A 20,977-nucleotide genomic window follows, 5' to 3' on the forward strand; every position below is an offset into this window, starting at 1 on the left:
ATCAAGTCGATTCTTCCACAAACACTCGGAGCAGAACGGCAGCTGAGCCTCGGAGTCGTCACGGTTACTGAACTGGTTGGTCGTTCGCTCCGGACACGTCTCATTTCAGAGAGAAGAACAACAAACACGCGCTGACGTCTCCGTCCACGTGTTTCAGTCCTCACCGTCGCTATGGTTACGCCTGGCGTCCAGATGTCCAGCCTCTAAATCAGAGGTTGGACAGAAACGGAGACGTTTGTAAACGATGACGCAGACGCTCTCGTTCTGATTGGTTCCTGATTTCTTCGTCTTCTGTCACGTGACCCGGCTATCGAACACTGACAACTAACGACAAGTGTCGTTCACGCAGCTTTCGAAGAAACGCGATGTTTCACCGCTTGGTGCGATCGTCCGAACGAATTCAACCAATCACAGCTTCCAACTCGAGGGCGTCGGCTCGATGGCGACGTGGGATCAGTTCACCAGCCGCCTCCCATCGCTTTGTGAGGGTAAATAAAGACGATCTACTTCCTGTTTACACCACACGACCAGCGGACGTGAATGGTCATGTGACATGTTTTCAGGTGTGTTAGTGTGGACGGAGATTATTTCTGATACGGAGCTAAAACACTCGTCTGGACGCTCACGACACCTGATGTGGATTAATCCGCCGCTGAAAATAGTCCAGAAACAGGATCTACTTCCTCCTGCGACCGAACGACGGGTAACGACAAGTTTTATTCAGATGGAACTTTACGTTAGTGAGGTGTTTTTAAACGTCTTCAGTCGGAGCTGACGAGGGACGAGACATCGCTGGTCAAACGTTTGTCAGAGTTTGGGCGAAAGGTAAAAATAATAAGTTAAACTTTTGCTTCAGTTCGTCCGTCGTCCCTCCGCCCGCTGGCTCAGCTGCCGTTCCAGTCTTCAAAATGTCCACATGCCAAACGGAGCTCCGCCCGTCCACCGGGAGCTCCGCCCATCCACCGGGAGCTCCGCCCGTTCGACACAGTGAATAAACTCTTTCAGAAAACTGTGATATTTACATTTATTTTTCTAGAAACAATTTTCATGGATGAACAAAGTCTGCGGCAGCGTCTGAGACACAGAGGAATAAAACAGACGTTGTGAGGGTGTGGTTCGGTGCGACCTGCTGATGTCACATCCTGTGATGGGCGGCGCCGTCCACAGCGGGCGTGGCGAGAGCAGTGCTGATCTCAGATCTGCCTCCGACCAACAACAGTTTCAACAGGACCTGGAGCTTCGGCGGCCTGAGATGCATCAGCACGCCACGATGACCAAGGGAGGGCGCCACTGACGCCCTGCCACCAAGAAAATAATTAACAAAATAAGCTCCTCCCTCATCGGTGCGCACCACGGCCAATGTCCTTGCTCCATTTCAGCACTGCAGACACGCCCGCTGTTGCTTGCGACAGCGGAGGGCGCCCAGCTACAGTCCGCAGACCCACCCCGCCTCCTCTTCTCCGGCCTCTCCCCTCACCTTGACGCTGGCAGAGAGCCGAACTGTGATTGGTGCGAGGGGGCGGGGCTCACTGCTGTTTGGAGCGCCAGAACCGGGAAGCGATGGAGCCGAGAGAGAGTCCCTGTTTCTTCTGCTGGGAGAGTTCGGCCAGACGCTGCTCCTCCTCCTGACACATACACAGAGCGACCAATCAGATCACACGCATCACACAACATGGAGGCAGACAGCCCCGGGGCGGGGTGCGTTTCATTTCTCCTCCTACCTGCGCCAGCTGAGCCTGTCTGCGTTTGAAGGCCTCGATGGGGTCGTCCTCCAGCGCATAGTTCTCCAGCACCGAACGAACGTCGTCCACTCCGCTCAGAGCGATGGCTGCGAGGACGAGAGACGAGGAAACGTCACCACAAACCAACGAGGAAGTCATTGTTATTACAGCTGGTGTCAAAGTGTGTGTGTGTGTGTGTGTGTGTGTCAAGGTATTCTTCAGGTATTGCGTTCCTGGGACATAAGGAGAGACATACGGACAACCCTGACATAATGTCTCCGGCCAGTGACGGTCGCAGAGGCAGCAACACACGGCGAGGACGGGCGCCTGAATGTCTCGCTGTGCGACTCACTCTTGAGAAAGTTGGCGAGGTCGTAGAGCGTCCGATCCTCCGAGTTCCCGTCCCATTTCTTCAGGGCCATTCCGTTGAAGGGCTGCAAGCTGAACGCCTCCCGCTTACAGTCCACCACGATCACCTTGCTGGTGTCCCGGTTGAGACACGACACGTCCTGAGGAAAACAAAACAAACGCATGAGACACAATCTGGAAAAAATAAAAATAAAAAAAATCACACACAATATGTGGAGACACTTTGTGGTTGGTTGAGTTTAATCGTCCGTCGTGTCTCCTCCTCCAGCACGACATCGACATCGAGCGCTCAGAGGATCAAATTAACTACTTCATTAAGACGATCATTAATATTCACTCACATTTAAACACACACACTTTCTCTAGTCCCCAGCTGGGGAACATTAGTGTGTGTGTGTGTGTGAGACAGATGGAGAGGGACGCTCCTTGTTGTCTCTATCACCAGCTCATCTGGTGCCCTGCCCCCCACAACCTGTGTGTGTGTGTGTGTGTGTAAACCCCAGTGGACACATTTGTCCATCCTCCTCACAGCCAATGAATAAAAGGCATCTGTCTTCCTTCAGCGTTGAATAAAACTTCAACACACACACACACACACACACACACACACACACACACACACACACACACACACACACACACACACACACACACACACACACACACACACACACACTTTTAACATGATTTGAATTAATTTATCTTCAAACCTGTCGGTTCATCAAATCTAATTATTCTAAATAACACAAACATAAAGCTTGTGATGAGGAAACCCAGCCGACAGCAGGACAGAACGTAAACAACCAAGTTTAAAGAAGACAGTTAATCCAACTGTTGTGTTGTCGTGTTGCGTTCCTTCTCCCGGCAGCAGCCAACAAACAATAAGACGTCTGATCCGTTTCTCTCAGATGCAGGGCAGCAGACAATAGCTGGGTGGTGCTCAGGTTTTAGAAGAGAGAGAGGAAGGGGCCGAGGCTTACGAGGAATTAATGTTATCAAACTCAAACTTTTATCTGTTTGGGATCCGGGCGACATTTCTTTTCAAATATCAGACGGTTGAAAACCAAACAAGCTTCTCTGGAACCTCCTCGTCTTTCCAAGCTGACGTCTTCATCTTCTACATGTACGGCTCCTCTTCTTCATCCTGAGATGTTGGTGTTCTTCCAGTTTCACGTCAGTCACATGTTAGAAACCTCAGAGACACGTCCACTCGCTCACTGGGAAGTTTCCACACATTTTACCAGAACATGTCCAGAGACACTGACTCAGACATTAGTTCTCACAGAACCTGCAGAACTCCTGCTGCTTTCTGCGTCTGACTCACTCTGTGTTCTGGAGTTTTTGTGACGCTGAACGAGATCAGAAACAAACTAAAAATAATTTGTCTACCGTCAACACGAAAGTCAGTCGCCTTTTTTTAAAGCAAGGTTTCGTTTAAAAGTACGTGTTGACTCAACTTCAGACCAGCTGAGTCGTCTAAATGTTCATTTGTTGAATAATGTGAGATTTTTTTCACACACACATAAAATATATATATTTACTGTGTATTAAAGTGGATTATTTTGTGTTTCTATTACAACCAGACGGCAGAAAATGCACATCGTCAGACGCACGTAAAGAACAGTCTTAATGTCATGCATCACTTAATAACTTTCTCTGCACATATGCAGCGTTCCTAACTCTCCCTCAGCATATGGAGCAGGAGGAACTCTCTCTTAGCATCTGTTGCATTCAGCTCTGTCGTGCTGATATGGAGATGAGAGGATAAGTGTGTCTTCTTTCTGGGAAGTAGGTTAACCTGCTCCTTGTAACCTCCAGACTGCTCCTCAATAAAAAAAGGGAGGAGAGACGACAGTTGGAGGGAGACAGAAGGGGGGGGGGGGGGGGGGGGCACTGAGGAAGAAGTATTAGAAATGAGAGAGGGGAGAAGGAAGGAAGGACAGGGGAGGTGGGATAAGAGGAGAGAGAGGAGGAGGCAGAAGGTTAATGAGCGCTGAGAGGGAGACAGGGGGAGAGGAGGGAGGGAATGCAGGGGGGAGGAGGGACGTCTATTGTGGTGAGGGGGAGAAATCAATGGCGGCGGCAGAAGGCAGCTACAGAGCGCAGACACAGGGGGTGACGCAGCTCCGACCAGCCTCAGTGACGGTGTACAGGTGTTTCACCCAGTTCCTCTCTGCACAAACTCCACAAACTCCACAAACTCCACAAACTCCACAAACTCCACAAACTCCACGGACTCCACAAACTCCACGGACTCCACAAACTCCACGGACTCCACGTCATAGTAACGAGGAAAACATGAATGATGCGGAAAATAAACGACTTCAGACACAACTTTAAATATAAAAAATATAAGTATTGAAGATTTACTTTAGCATCTGTTAATTCAGCAACCCCCAAAGTTTTTTTATATCTCTGCCACTTCTTAGCATCTTCTGAAGTTAGCATGCTAACCTCTGGTCTTATAAACACGACAGCGGCTCTCAGCGAGCAACAGGAAACAGTTTCTTTAGATATCACAGGATCACGTCACTCGTTCCTGTGCAACTGGTTTGTTTGAGTTAACGTTAATTACTTTAACTACACACACACACGCACCTTGACATGATGTCCCTCCATGTAGTGTGTTGCATCTCTGAAGAGACGATACATCACGAAACCCTGAGGATCAATGCTGTCGATGAGAGGATACGCTGTCTGAACACACACACACAGAGAGAAAATAATCAGCAACAGGAATCACGTGAATTTAATTTCAATCAATTTTCTCCCCTTTTTTTTTACTAAACATCAGTTTCATCAATAAATAAAATGTTACGTTGCTATTGTGTGTTTGTGCGACGCCTTGTTTACAGTCATCTGAAAACCACAAACACACAGAGTTGACCCGTTGTCTCATCTGTGAACTCAACACACTACGTTTGTGGTTTTCAGACGACGGTAAACAAGTTGTCACACAGATCTTATTCAGTGATAAACGCAGGCTGGCGAGCGAGCGAGCGTTTGTGTGCGAGCCTCCCTCACCATGCCGGTCTCTGCAGTGAAGATGACGATCTCGTAAAGCGGCGCCAGCTGCTGGAAGAGGTAGTCGATGCCCGGACGTTTCTTAAACCGCCAACCTGTCGACAACTGGAAACAGATCAACACAAACCACTCAGAAGGTCAAACAGGAAGTTATCATCGGCCAGGTTGTGACAGAGTGACGGAGATTTAACTTTGAATCATTGGAGGTGGAACAACAGTTTGAAGAAAGTGGCTCAACCTTCATGTCAGACGAACACTGCGACCACAGCCTGATGTTAGAGGCCTGTGAGTGTGTGAGTGAGTGAGTGTGTGAGTGAGTGTGTGAGTGTGTGAGTGAGTGTGTGAGTGTTTGTGTGAAACTGTAGCAACTGAGCAGCCGTTGTTTCTTTACGCTCAGACGCTCAGGGGTCACAACCCTTTCCACTCAGGTCGGCTCCTGTTTGCTGCTGCTTGAGTTAAACGCACACAACATGGACAGCCTGAGGGTCGGACTGTGTGTGTGTGTGTGTGTGTGTGTGTGTGTGTGTGTGTGTGTTCAGTTACTCCTCAGATAATCTGCAGCTATAAAATGTTGTAGACAGTTGGAGAAGTTAATGTTTGTGTGTGGTCCGAGTGTGTGTGTGTGTGACACAGGAAGGAAAGTTCAAGTGGTGGGGCAGCGAACTTCTTTGTGTTTGTCTTCTTTAACAGGCAGCGGGTGTCGAGTTACAGCTGCTGCACACCTGTCAGGTAAGTCTGCAGCATGCGTGTGTGTGTGTGTGTGTGTGTGTGTGTGTGTAAAAAGGGGAGAGTCAGTCAACAAGTCGACAGGTGTTGGGACACACCTCCAACACACATGCCAAATCTTCCACCTGTCCCATAAAACCATTCACCTCGTCCTTTACCACTTAAACAATTATTATCTACGCATATGGAATATTGTAAATCAATATCAACCCTGATCACACATTTTATATTTAGCTTTACGCTCTCTCATGAGGAACATTTTATTCCACATCAGAGCTGAAAGTGTGTAAACGGACAAAGTTAAAGTTCAATTTGGATTTATTGCTCCGTTCTGATTGTTTGGTTTAGAAGTTCTTACATGTGGTGAGCGTCAGACTCAACGAACGGCACATGTTTAACTAGAGAGTTCAATCATTAATACCGTTGCTGCCAGTTTAAGTATTTTAAGTCCCCGGAGTTTCAGGCTTCTCGTTTCAGACTTCTTCAAAATCAAATGAGTGACGATACAAGTCGTCAGGTTTTGGTTTGAACAGAAGTTTCACCATCTTTAAATATGCGAAACCTCAATGTCCCTCCAGCAACAACCTCCATCACTGCTGAGAGTGAAGACACGTACCGACCACTCCGGGTGCAGCAGGACGTCGGTGAGCTCCAGCACCAGAGTGTACGGAGGTTGGTAGTACGGCTCCTTCAGAGGGTCGGGCAGCAGCTTCGGACTTGTCGGCTCGATGATCATCTGAAGACACACACACACACACACACACACGTGCGAACAAATACAAACACAGCTTATTAACCCTGAACATATTTCACAACCTTTTATAGTCAGAGGAGGAAGTCGGCAACTCTAAGAAAATTGTGGAAGTTCCGTCTTCATGAGGGAAAATCCAGCTTGCAAACGTTTTATTAAGCTTGTAAATAACTAAATGAGCTCTTAGTACCACTCTGTAAACCCCGAAAAGGAAGATCGGATATGCCCCTTTTTACACTGGTCTACATCAGCGATACTGAAACCACTGCTGGAACCGGTTCTAAGAAACCTTTGAGAAAAATCCAAACTATAAATCGAAATCCTCACAGAAATTAGAGTAGTACCTGGAAACCACCGCTGAATCTATTGCAGCTATTATTATTCATTCTGGAAACTGAGGTCAAACTAAGAAGAAGAGTCACAGGCTACATTCATACCCATGGTGAGGTTTTAAAACCGAAACGATTCCCATCCAGAAAATAATATTGATAGTCTCTAAACACAGAAAAAACCCTTATTTTAAGACGGGAAACAGCAGAAAAGCTTTTATGAGCAGAGAAGAGTTTGACTGCAGCTTGAAGTTCAGGACGTCCGACTCCACCCACCTGTCTGTAGTCCTGAAAGTATTTGAAGGTTCTTTTCAGCTGCTGCACGACCGGAGGGTCTGAAAGAAGAAACAAGAAAAGACCTTCAGACCTTTCAGGAAGAAACATGATTCCATTGAACTCACACGTTCATTCATGTTTTCAAACCTGAAAACTCATCTACAAGCTGAAACAAAGTGAAGAAGTGAAACACCGGTTCAAAGAGAAATAAAGGAAACTGAAGCTCAGCTGAATTAAAAACACTAAAGACTACAACTCCCAGTTGTCCCAAGTTGAAAATGTTTTTCTAAGCTGATGGAGGACATGACAGTTACTTAAAAGTGAAGCCAAATCACCTTGATCGCCCCCTGGTGAACAGCTGCGGTACAGGTCATAAAAGATATTATCTTATAGTAACTTATGAATATTTTATTAGTTATTTAATGATATAAAAACAGGCTGAGATGATTGACAGCTGAGACTTCGATACCACGGCTGCACAAGCTCCAACTGCAAATGACGTCGAAAGCGTAAAGATGGCAGCTATCCAAGATATTTTGGCATCATTCCTGGATAGTGGGAGGAAGCGGAGACGTGTCGTCCATCTCGATACACGGTCGAATCACTGGCGTTATTGATCTGAGCCTTGTGACGACCCAGAGGCTCGGCTCAGTTATGATCTGAGCAGTGATCACAGTGGATCAATGAGGGCGGTACCCAACCTGCTGATGATGCTGCTGCTGATAAGCCAGCCAGTGTTGCTAATGACGACTCCTCCAGCTGTCAACATGCTGATGACTAATAATCACACAGACTTCGTTTCCCATGGGGCCGCGGGCTCATTACTGCAAAAAGGAGCAGAGTAGCAAGATACAAACACACCAGGCACGTGCCTCACTATCCTCCCCACCGCTGAACAAACGCTAAAGCTAGCACGCTCTGCTCCCAGGGGACTCAATTCCCCAAAGTTCATAGCAGCGTGCTGAAGCAGGAAGCAGAAGCCATCTGCCACAGGCCTGCTGAGACGACGCTGTGATGGGTGCATTCACTCTCACATGTGTGGGGGTGTTTATACTGTATGAGTGTTTTTTCAGGGGTAGAAATGATGGAGGGTGAATTTAAGGGTTTGAATTAAGAATCACACTCGTCAGTGCGTTAACGTCTGTGTTCCTCCAGTGTCTACTTTGGGAGTCTTACTTCCTGTGATGACATTTCCTGGAGAATCTTCAGATGATGCATATCTCTTAACATGTTTTTCATCAACTAGCACATGAAACATAATAACGCCGTCATGATCGATGAGATAGAAGACAGCCGTCTGGACTTACTGCTACAAAAAGAATGTATGTTGTAAATGTTGTTTTTATTGAACCTGCTGGACGTCTTCAGTGGGTTAAAGACGGGGGCAGTTATTCAAGTTTCTCTGGTGGTCACCATTAATCGTCTCATGTACACAAACCTGTAAACTGTGGTGAGTCATCATTAGAATTGTTTTTGTCTTTGTATTTTTAACTCAAATTAATTTGATTAAACTTCTTTCTATACATTACTCAAAACTGTCAATTGATGTGTTATCTAAATATAAACATATACATCTGTTTAAGTTTAATTTGTCTGAATGAACTCCTACACCTGAACCCTAAAACCAAGCCGGCTGAATTTACTACGCGTTTTTCAGGCGTAGTAAATTCAGCTCTATAAACACGCACCTGTGACGGCTTTACATTACTATTACTGCGCCAAACAAAACAGAACAAAAAACAAGAAGAGAGTGGAGGCGAGCCTGCGGGGGTTTATGTCGGAGCGGACGTGGAACCTGCTGCGTTCTGTTGCCCTGCTGCTCAAACACCACTGTCATGACTCATCACATCCACCTTTCACTAGTTAATTGAAGTATATAGCTATTGGTACCAAATAGGTCACCAGTAAAGCAGCTGTCGTCCAGGCAACGTACACCACCGTGAAAACCGACATCCTGATGGCGGCCCGTGACCGAATGCTAATGAATTATTTAATTTATTAAGATAAATTAAATAATTCCTCGTCATAGATTAAATAAAATAAAATTACAGCTCTTTAATCATTTATTTTGCTTTATTGACTTACATAACCTTCTAACAGGAAATGACATCACAGGCAGCACCGATGTAAACACTGTAGGAACATTTCTGCGGCACAGATCAGAAACGTCTGTGTGTCATATATCTACAATCCCTGGCAGAGGTCGTTTCTGTTTGTTGCCGTGCGTTCGTTTGATGAAACACTGCCAGGTACATGTAGTAACTATTTTATAAAAGCAATAAGCCGGAGAGGCCGTGTTTTCCAGTACTTTTATAAGAGGGTTTTAACTACGCCCTTTAGCTTCTCTAAAATTCACTGTAAACTCCGGCCTCTTGGAGCTTTACTGCTTTATGTTAGCATGTTAATCAAGGGACGCTGGGTGCGGAGGAGGGGTGATGCTGATGTAATGGAGAACAGAGGATGATTGGAAAAGGACAAAGAGGAGGAGGAATATTTTTCACCCTGTCGGCGAGGAGGAAGTCACTGACGTGTCCATATTTAGTGGCGTTGCTCTGTCACTCAACTGGTCCCACGCTTTGGTCCAGATGGAAAAATCTGAGCGACTCCGCTTGCTTCAGATACTCTTGGTGCCCAGCGGCTGAGCCCTTAAGTTTTGGATGATCCTGACTTCGACATTAGGGCTACTGTAGACACCAAGTTTATAAAGATGGACAACGTGTCTCCACTTCCTCCCACTATTAACAAAATAAGCAAAACTATCCTGAATATGAACGCTGCCCTCTTGGGCTGATGAGCGAGCGCAATGGAGGGGACGGAGCTGAGGTACCCAGGTACCGCTAATACATTCTCCTGACCAATCGCATGTCAGTCTCAGCTGTCAATCATGACGTCTCATCCCCTTTTTATCTCATCAAGTAACCGATTAAAACCAAACTTATTAGAAATCTGAACAAAAATCTCTTTGCTTTTTTTTGTTTGGTTCATGTCCAATTTGCTAACACGGAGGAAGCAGGATTTATTACTCATTCAGCTGTCGGCCACCAGGAGGCAACTGAGCTGTTTTTGCTTCGTGTTTGAGGAGCCGTCATATCGGCAGCAGCAGGTCGTATTTCACACACATCAATACATCTCAACATCTGGAAGATGCATCATTTTCCCCCAGAGGATGAATCCCATCAACTTTGGTGACCAGGGCCGTACAGTGGTGATGCTCCAGTTTTGTTTGTGTCTTAACTTTATTTAAGAGCCACTGACAGAGAGAGGAGGATCCGATGCTCTTTTGAAAAATCCTTTGCACCAAAATCACGTCATCATGTTTGTTTGGACGTAAAATAACTGGAATTCCTGTTTTTAATCCAGATAATTCCCCAGAATTGAAGAAGAGGCCACCTCCTCTTCTTTCTTCTCCTCTCTTGTTTCCCTTCTTTCATCTCCTCTCCCAGTCTAACGGTCTTCCTTTCATAGTCAATGTCGGCTCTTTGTGTGAGAGGCCTTCTCCGTCGAGCTGTCAAACTGGGGCTGTTTGTGTTTTCCTCTGAAACGGCCTGGGTGGGCCGCACAACTTCGCTCCTGCACTGAAACTGATGTGCCAGGGTGACGCTAAGGCAAAACAAACTCATCCAGCCTGAGGTTATCACACTGCGAGTGTGAGAGCCGGCTCTGCTGTGGCTTTATAGAGCTCGAAAACAGCTGTTTGTTGCTGCAGGAAACACTGAGGATGTTCATTATCAACTATTTACCACTAACTGACGAGAATTTCCATGAGTTAACCACTTAAAAATAATACATGTTCTCTGCAGCTCGTTTTGACAGAACAGTGAACATTAAGTTTAATGATGTTTACATTTACTACAAAGTCATTTTACAGCCGAGTGACGATACTGAAGCTTCAGCGCAGTCGGAGACGATGAAGTAAGAACTACAGACAAAGATCAGACGAAGGAGCCGGACTTTCCCAGGAGTTTGTCTTTCACACATGAAAAACTCTTCATCCTGAGACACTTCAGATTTGCATCCTTCGTTAGAAACGTCATCAATACGCCCTCTACACAGAAATCCTGCAGCAACGGACTCTGGCGTTTGATTCTCAGAGACAGCCCCTCTGGATAATTTCAGGAGATCCTCCAGAGTTCTGTGCAGGTATGAAGGCAGCTACAGACTATTTGGGCTACATCCACATTAATAAAACACAACTTCACTTTTCCAGCCTCAAAAACAGAGACTTTAGGAAACGCTGCTGACCTCGTTTGAAGTAAGAAGCTTCCTGCAGGGGGCAGGATGTGCCGGCTGGACAATATCGGGAAAATTCAGGCAAGGGGTGGAGTCGAACAATTCATGTCCGTAAGCATCTTTTGTCAGATAAGACCTAATTTAATGTGTTTTCTTATCAACAATCATGTGAAGAGGAATCACAGCTGCTGAATGAAGCAGAAGCAGATGATGAGGGTGGAGAAAAAAATAACACCATCTTGAACCGATCGTCAAATTACTTCTGTAAAGGGAGCAGCACTGGTAATTTCAGTCCCATTGTATCATGGGATATTCTTCCCCCATTAAAGCAGAATTGAGCAGTTAATGATGAATACAAAAAGAAAAGAGAGACGGCAGAGGAGAAAACAAGTTGGCCAAAGGTGGAGGGAGGACAGGAGGGAGGGAAGAAAGGGAGGAGGGAGGGAGGGACCATAATAAGAGAAAAGATAAAGAGAGGGAAAGTCTGTTATGAGAAGAGTAGAGGGGAGAAGGGCAGGGTGGTAAGAGTGTAGGGTAAAGGGATGGATGAAAGAAGAAGTGAGTGGAGGAGAAAGAGACAAAAATGATAAAAAGGACGAGCAGGATAATAGCAGGAAGAAAAGAAGAGGTTAAAGTGAGGAGTGAAGGGTTGAGAAAAAAGAGGATGTAAAAAAGGAGGGAGTGAAGCAACAACAACAGAGAAGGAAAGATGGAGAGAGGTGAGGAGGGAAGCCAAAATGGGGGAGACAAGGGAGAAAATAAAGGATGGACAGACTAGGAGGACTAATGAAAGGAGTGACAGAGAAAAAAAGAAGAGAATGAGGAGGAAGAAAAGGTGGAAATTGGGGATGAAAGGAGAGGAAGGAGGATAAAGAGAGAGATGGATGTAGGGGCCTCCGTCCCAAACAAAAGCTGCGGTCAGGACCAGCATCTGCTGCACAACAACATTTCCCTCCATCCTTCCATCCTTCCATCCCTCCCTCCTCTGTCTATCATTTGTTTTCTCTACGGGTGACAAACGGCAGCGCTGCCTGTGTGTGTGTGTGTGTGTGTGTGTGTGTGTGTGTGTGTGTGTGTGTGTGTACGACTGTATATAAAGATGAACAGCAACTTTACAAACATTTTTTTATGAGTTAAATTAGGAAAACGCTAGTCATCCAGGGGGAATACATTGTGTGTGTGTGTGTGTGTGTGTGTGTGTGTGTGTGTGTGTGTGTGTGTGTGTGTGTGTGTGTGTGTGTGTGTGCGCACAAGGTGTCAGGTCTCCTGGTTGCCATGGTACCCGACGCTCCTCTGCATCATGCACATGAATGCCGCCGCTTCAAACCCAAACAGAGTCTCTAGCCAAATACGTCCCACAAGACCCATTTATACGTCCATTCATCTGTCTGTCACTCCACTCACCTTCTGCTGCTCCCAGAGGACGGGGGAGGGCAGGGGAGAGGAAAGGGTGGAGGAGAGGATACTAGAGGAAGAGGCAGGAGAGGATGCAAGAAGAAAAGATGAGGATGAGAAAGTAGGAGGAGAAGGAAGACGAGGAGGATACAGGAGATGAAGATGCTTATGCTCTCTCCTCCCCGAGGGATCATGAACTTTTACCCCAGTCCCTAAACTCATCAGGGATGATTTGGCCTCGGTCCCTGAGGGCTCTAAGAGGTCCCTAAGGTCATGATTGGCCCTTATTACTCTGGAGGGGCTGATGGGAAAGCATTTAGATCTAAATGCTGTGTAATCATTCCTGATATCATTTATCACCTTTCTGTGAAATCAATATGTGATGATGTCATGATCAACACGCCCACTCGCTTGCTAGGAATTTTCTGTGCATTTCCGACTCTTTGCTTGCGAGTCGCTCTCCCCATTTCCTTTCTACGGTCAAACACAAATTAAAACGCGTGAGTGTGGACGAAGGCTGAGAAGCAGTCCTTACACCAGGTGTGAAGAACAGCTGTGAGCTGAACGTCAGGTCGATGTGTCGGGACAGAACTCGCCACTTAAACGAATTCTGATCGGGGGCGGATACTAATAATCCCTTCATCAACAGTTTTGTGTCCCTCAGGCGCTGTTGTGCCTGAACATCTCTCCTTCTGTCCATCAATCAATCAACCAATCAATCAACCAATCAATCCATCCATCAATCCATCCCTCCATCCATCCACACAGCAGACCACCTCCATCTGTAGGTCCTGACCAGACATCATTCACTTTTTCCTCAATTTCATATTTTAACCTCGATCAAAAAAACAAGCCGCCGGCTGTAAACAACACATTTGCTTCATGAGCAGTGGACATGTTTGATTCCGACAGCAGAAGATGATGACAGATGGACAGACAGAGAAGACACAGTAATAAAGATAGAGACAGAGAAAGGGATAAGGAGACTGAGGTTTGTGGTCAGATGAGGACAAACTGGACCCTGGGGGATATTTTATAATGGACGGACTCTAGAGGAGGGATACGGCTAATCGCAGCAGATCCATGTGAAGCATGTGACGTCCGAACACATAACGTTAAAAACATGATGTAACTACAGTAACTTAACTACATCAACCCACTTATTACATTAGCTGATGTGAAAACTTTGATTCTACAGAATAAACAATGTAGAAAAGACGTGAATTGATGTTTCCATTCAAGTTCTATATATTTGGGTAAAAGATTCCTATTGGTCGGGTTCTATGGCTGATTCACTTGAAATGAGGAGCCTTAATTTCCAACCTGAACTTTAGTGAGCTGGTCCGATGATCTGTCAGAGGATCATGTCACTAAAGCCTGTGTGGCTAGCTAACTGTTGGTTCCCCTCCATAATCAGCCACACACACGATGAAAACCTGCTCAACCAGGTTCTGTAGAAAACGTCAGATTTGACTTCATTCAGGTCTGAGCGTGACTGCCTGGTTTTTAAAAGGCCTGAAAACAGAGTTATGAATATAAAAGCAGGTTCTGCTCTTGCACGCAAACACGCACACACACACACACGCAGTGATTAAAGTGTATTCAAACTCACCTCTGTCGAACTCATCTGGAATCTGTCAGAGACAAGAGAGAAAAAGACAAATGATTAAAATCTCTGCACACTGATAATTACACGTCTCAACACGACAGATGTGACGAGGGGCTCACGTTTGTGGTGACGACACAACAAGTTATTAACGGTCGTCTCTTAAACTGACGTCAGGGAAGATTCACAATATGTTAGAAATACAGTGTGTGAGAAATAGATGTCACATGTTTGATCCCTGGTATTTATGTGTGTAAAATCATGACGTGGAAATTCTCACATTCAGCCAAAATCTGAAGTACGGACCTGATGTGAAAGAGCTGGAGATGGAAAATGTGAATGAAGCAACAGGAACATTTTGTAAGAGACGGAAGATGAAGATGAGAAGGAACAGAAAGATGGAGACGAGGTCAAGAAGACAAAAAGGAAGAAAAAAGAAAAACATGCAGGTGAAAGAGGAAGAAGGAAGAAGACAGAGGAGGACTAGTCCGGAGGATCAGGAGCTGTGGTGAAGGACTCCACCAGGTGGTCAAACTGGGTATAACACCCTGTCTGCTCTGGACAGCCCCACATAAACCTCAGGAGTCCACAGAGACACACAGACTGTGACCTCTGACCCCTCGGCTCCTGCTCACTTTGACCAACTACTACTTGTTACCCTTAACCTAAATTTAACCTTAACTCAACCTTAAAACATGTCGTCACCTTAAAGTTTAATGAATTACCTAACAGGGACTTTCCAAAGAATATCGTGACTGAAGTAAAAGGTTTAAGTTCCCACCACATGCGTAAAAACCTGGACCACCGATAAAACGCTCCAGAAAACACAACCAGAAACTGTAAAAAACAGAAAGTCTCATTGGACTCTTTCATGGTCCTTGAACAGAAGTTCATATCATGTGTGATATTCACTTCCATCAGGAAAGACAATCAAGTCTAAGCTGGTGACGTCTCAGCAGAATCACGTCTCATGTAATCAGAAATCAAAAGGTTTCCAGAGGAACCAGGAGGAAAGAGGTCGTCTGAGAAGACCAGACACTGACAGGAGGCCTGATGTCGGGGGAAGAGCTCAGCTGCTGCTGGTTGTGTATCGAGGTGTGAAAACAGCCATTAAAACCTCATCGACACCTCAGTGTGGCTGCAGGGCTGCGCAGCCTGGGAGCAGGACAGGAACAGGTTCCCACACAACAAAGCACAAGATTCTTTCAGACGTGAACTGATGTTCCTCAATCTCCTGCTTCACATGTGAAACACTAACTACAGAACGTGTCTGTGGGAAGATCAGTGTTGTTGTTCACAGCTCATCCACACTTCTACGTGATCGGCTCCTCTTCTTCATCCTGAGATATTTGTGTTCTTCCACTTTCACGTCCGTCATGTGTTAGAAACGTGCTGTACAATGCTGACTCTGAAATGTGTGTTCTCATGTACAGCCCATCCACAACACATCAGGTGAATACCCAGAGTTCAGTGCAGGTCTGAAAGCAGCTTATGTTTCCCAGACAGCGGAAACACACGCCGCATGTCCACAGTCCTGCTCAGCAAATGTCCCCTGGAGACGAGGAGGTGAGATAAGTGTGCCCCTCTGAAGGCTCTGACAAGTGGCACACGACGACGTCTCACCAACATGAGGAAGTGTGTCGTCCAGGGGAAGCTGACAGGATGTGCAGGTGAGAGAAGTGTGCTCTTTGAAGCTGTGAGGAAGTGAACTGAAGACGCCATCATTCCCACATCTTCACCTCCTCAAGAACTGCTGAGATTTGACCCCAGACACGATGAAGGTGGTGAGAACTAAAATTAAAAACTGCTCAATAACAAACCAGGCAGAGCAGTGAGACTGTTTTACAGTTTGGTGACTGTTTCGGTTGGTGTTAAAGCAACTACCTGATGAAGTATGATCACATGAGTGTGGTGACTCAGATGATGACTGAGGGCTCTAAGTCACAAGTGTTGACCTTTTCTTTGAGAACTTAAAGAACTGGGAAGAAAAACAACCCTCCTGTTGGTGAATATTTCCTGTTCAACACGAGTAGGTAACGTGAAGTTATTGATCCAGACACATTATTCTTCCACCTTTGTTGCAGGAGGTCGAGTAAAGACAATAAAAAGAATTTGTCCCCCGTGACTCCACTTTCCCACAGTGACAGCTTCAAAGACCCACAGACAAGGGCACTTGGCAGGAAGCTGTCCGCGGTCGTTTGGCTCTTTGGTACCGACAAAAGGATCCTAATGTGATAGAAGTGTGCCCCTTTGAAGTGGCTCGACTTCCCACAGCAACACCTCCAACAGTCCGAGAGCCGAGCGCACGACAGATGAGACCAGGACTTCACAGGCCCTGTTCAGACGTGGTATTGACCTCCGTCCTGAGGGATCCCATCACAAATGGTCATCGCCAAGTTCAGGTCTGAACGTAGAACATCTCAAAGCAGAGCTAATGTCCCCGGGGTGAGACTAACGAAGGATTATCTTATCTTGAATGCGTCCCAAGCTCCCATCACTCAGGCCACGTCGGTCTGAGTTACAACGTAAATGTACGAATATTTAACTCTCAAATGGGCAAAGCATTAACATGGATTTATAAATGAATACATTTGTTAACGCCATTAAAACTCCACAGGAAACAAGAATGCAAGACATTACGATGCTGTTGTTGTGAACGCCTCCGACCTGCACAGACCAGCTTAGAGCCGCGGGAGCTGTTATTTACTGGTACTTGAGGACTGGAAGTGATGGTCATTAGAACACGCTGTTTGATGTTCCTGACTCTCCCAAAGTCACAGCTCAGACGAAGACGACCTGACAGGTACCTGTCGAGTGTGCCGCTCCGCCACCTCACTCTTCCTGTTACAGCGGGACAGTGGGGGAGAGGGGGCGTGCTGAAGGTGAGATAAGTGTGCTCCCTTCCTCTCCCACACCTCAGTCATCTGCATGACAGTCTGTAGAGAAACGCCCCGTCTGTCCAGGTTTACACCTCCGTGAGACGGACACATGTCACACAGAGCTGTGAAGTGTGCCCTTTAGAGTCCCGTACAACAGGAAGAGGATCTCTAACGTGTGACAGGAACGCTGCACCACCAAACATCAAAGGGAAAGCAACATTAAAAAAAGGCAGACGGAAATTAACGGCACTGTGCCAAAGTGTGCCGAAGCTGACCGCTCCCTCGGCTGTGGTCGACATTCATGTGTGAACGTTCCATGTGAGCCTGAATAGACGAGTGAATGCGTCTTCACCGAACAGACACAAGCTCACACCCACCTGAGAGAGAGAGAGAGTGTGTGTGTGTGTGTGTGTGTGTGTGTGTGTGTGTGTGTGTGTGTGTGTGTGTGTGTGTGTGTGTGTGTGTGTGTGTGTGTGTGTGTGTGTGTGTGTGTGTGTGTGTGTGTGTGTGTGTGTGTATGTGTGTGTGTGTGTGTGTGTGTGTGTGTCACGGTAAATAAAACTTACCATGTGTCCTTGTTCGTCCACCGAGTTGGAGCCTGAATAAAGACAAAAAGGAAACAGTTAAATCACGTCTGTGGAGAAAAAAGTCTCTGATTTAAACATCCAACGACAATATTAAGATTTAATTTGTTTCAACCACAATGGACAAAGGACCGAAAGCTGCTGACAACTGAGTTACAATTATCGGTTTAATGAGAACATCAGGCTAAAAACAAGAAAAGAAAATGTTTTGACACAAAAACAGAAAAGAATCTTATGAATTTAATAGAAAACTGAACTTTTTCAGAAGTTAAACTGATTCGTTTACAGTTTTCCTGCAGCAGAGGAGAGAAATGAATTGATGCATTAATTAAATCTAAAGTTTACAAACCCTCAGTGTGTCTACAGGCAGGATCATTCTATACTGTTACTTCACCCTCTGATATATCATATTATATCATATGATATAATACTGACACTCGGCCAGTCAAAGATATAAAGAGATGAAATGTTGGTTTTATTTCCTTCTCTTTTTAAACTTTATTATTTAATTGTTCTATGCTTCACGTTCAGAGTCACATTTTGTACATTTCCATAAACTGTGTCTTGAGCCTGATTGACACTGATTTCAATGGGATGGACAAAATAATAGGAACACCTGTCAAATGAGAGGTTTTACCGGATTCAGCAAATGTGTGGATCTACTGTTTTCTGTGTTATTTTAATATTGTAAAGAAATATAGTTTGGGGTTTTGGAACATTGGATATTTACACTTGACTTGACCTTTGAGGATCTGTCTTCAAAATAAGACGTGACAAACACCAGAACATGTTTCCAGCTTCTCTTGTTTGTAAGATTCACTGATTTTCTAAAGTTTCATCACAGAAGAGAATCACGTCTCAACCTCAGCACAGCGTCAAGTGTAATTATCACCTTTTCCGCACGTCAAACAAATATGAAAGGCAATATTTCAAACCTATTTGCTGTAAAACCAGACAACATGTGAAGATGTATGTTCTTCCACAGCATCTTATTCTCCACAGGAACTCAGATTACTCCACATGACATGAGACCAGATTAAATCCCACATTATCAAGCGAATATTCCAATTAGTAATCCAGATGTGGAGAAGAAATATTCCAAGACAGAGAAACAGGGAAAAAAACCCGGGAAAAGTAAAAAAGTAAATCTCCGATGTGTTTCAGGCCATCGTACACTCCTCCGCAGACAGCGTAGATGCAAGTTAGGATGGGAGAAATAACCAACACTGCCCGATGCATCAGCATAGACAGTTTTAATCCAATATATTCAGAGATCACTCCGAGTAAACGAGGACGAACGCAGGAAAATCAATCCGTGGCTTCAGGGTCAAAAATAAAAAAAGAACCAGTGACGTCATGAACCTGACAGATGTGTTTGCTCGCTGGTGAAGGTGACCAGCCTCTGAGCTCCTGTGAGGATCTGATGACCTCGTGGCTCCACCGCCTCGAGGAAAAGTTCAAAATCTAAAGTCACACGAGCTTCACTCTTTTCTAACCGGATCTTTTTACCGTCTCTGACGGAAAACTGCGAACCGGCTGCTTCAAACTTCAGTCGATCAAATACATCTCAGGCTGCTCAGCTCCGACTGACAGCCACTAGACCCGCCCCTCTGTGGGCTGTCCCTCCAAACAGGAAGCAGAGGGCGATAAACCAATCACACCCACTGTTTAAAACACATCACACACACCCACCCACCCACACACCAATGGAGACAACAAGGGGAGATAGCTCAGTCAGAAACCAAAAGATAATGTCTCTCTCTCTCTCTCTCCCCCAAATGGTCGAGTCTGATGTCGTCCATGTTGAATCTGGTTCTGTCTTCCAGTTAATGAGTTTCTCTCTCAGTCGTCAGAGCTGCTCATTGTGGCAACTTCTGGTTTCTCTATAATTTCTAAGGACTTTCTAACCGTCTATGTAATGAGCCTGGAGATAATATATATGTCATGATTGAGTGCAGTAAATACAATTTAAAATGAACCTATAGACAGATTATCAAAAGGCTCTGTGGTCATGTGCCGACGTTAACACACTTACCGAATATGTAGACGATGCCGACCGCTCCGCCCAGTCCCATTAGTCCCGCCAACCGAAGCACCATCTTCTTGGCGTAGGCCGTGTTTTCCTTCTGCTTCTTGTCCTCTGCCTTTTCTCCCTCCTTCTCGGTCTCTGCTCCCTCAGGAGGAGGCTGACCCTGCACAGGAACAAAACAAGATTAACTGACGTTTCTAGTTTCACCTCCTGCTCCTTTCACCTCTCATCTACTCGTGGGTGACTCTCATTTCAAAGTCACACGCGGTGTCATCAGTGAACACGTCTGATATCCAACTAAATCCTGTTTTTACCGAACAAGGTCATGTAGAGACGGAGTCATTACATTTCTATTATCCCGTCATCAAATAACTAACTAATACAAAACTGATGATCAGAAACATGAACACTTGAACAACAGTGTGATTAAAAACTACCTGAAATGACAGAAACCACCTTTGACAAACATTTAGTGAAAAAGAAGAAGACATACTGTGTGTGTGTGAGTGTGTGTGAGTGTGTGAGAGTGTGTGTGTGTGTGTGTGTGTGTGTGGGGAAGGTTGAAGTGATGGGGGAGGACATGAAGGGGGCGGGTGTGTGATGACCTTCAAATCAAACAAACCTTGGCTGTGACAGCTCCTGTAGTTAAAACGAGCGCACACGGTCTGGTGAGTGTGTAGATGTGAGCAGCTGATACACAACATCATCACTGTGAAGGACTGAGCTGATGCTAACTGAGCTAATGCTAACCGTGTGTCTCCTGTCATCTCTCACACACACACACACACACACACACACACACACACGTCAGTTCACTGTTAGCTGAAAACACAGAAAGTAACGTGTCCCTGGAGCAACACGAGCTAACACCCCCCCCCCCCCCCCCCCCCCCCCCCCCATGCTAACACTAGCCAGTTAGCCTGTTAGCTAATGTCAGGTTCATTCATTCTGCAGACTGCGGTGAGCCGCCGGGGCGGGGCAGATACTGACCGTTTCTCAGAGTGAATAAAACTAGTGTTTGTGTGTGTGTGTGTGTGTGTGTGTGTGTCTGTGGCATG

At 45.8% G+C, this 20,977-nt stretch overlaps 1 protein-coding gene across 2 annotated transcripts in view; it reads right to left on the reverse strand.

Moving 5' to 3' along the window:
- Nucleotides 1–362: 362 nt before the first annotated feature.
- timm50 (translocase of inner mitochondrial membrane 50 homolog (S. cerevisiae)) overlaps nt 363–20,977 on the reverse strand; it is a 21,246-nt gene continuing 631 nt past the window's right edge. For both annotated transcript variants that reach the window (XM_069534860.1, XM_069534861.1), the window contains exons 2-11: nt 19,926–20,082; nt 17,873–17,904; nt 14,434–14,455; nt 7,197–7,255; nt 6,457–6,576; nt 5,115–5,219; nt 4,689–4,787; nt 2,074–2,230; nt 1,722–1,828; nt 363–1,625 (exon numbers count right to left, since the gene is read on the reverse strand). In XM_069534860.1, the coding sequence (XP_069390961.1) occupies nt 1,527–1,625; nt 1,722–1,828; nt 2,074–2,230; nt 4,689–4,787; nt 5,115–5,219; nt 6,457–6,576; nt 7,197–7,255; nt 14,434–14,455; nt 17,873–17,904; nt 19,926–20,082 (957 nt within the window). In that variant the 3' untranslated portion in view covers nt 363–1,526. The remainder of the gene's footprint in view (nt 1,626–1,721; nt 1,829–2,073; nt 2,231–4,688; nt 4,788–5,114; nt 5,220–6,456; nt 6,577–7,196; nt 7,256–14,433; nt 14,456–17,872; nt 17,905–19,925; nt 20,083–20,977) is intronic.

Source organism: Paralichthys olivaceus, chromosome 11 (genome assembly GCF_024713975.1).
Source record: "Paralichthys olivaceus isolate ysfri-2021 chromosome 11, ASM2471397v2, whole genome shotgun sequence".
In the NCBI taxonomy this organism is placed as follows: Eukaryota; Metazoa; Chordata; class Actinopteri; order Pleuronectiformes; family Paralichthyidae; genus Paralichthys; species Paralichthys olivaceus.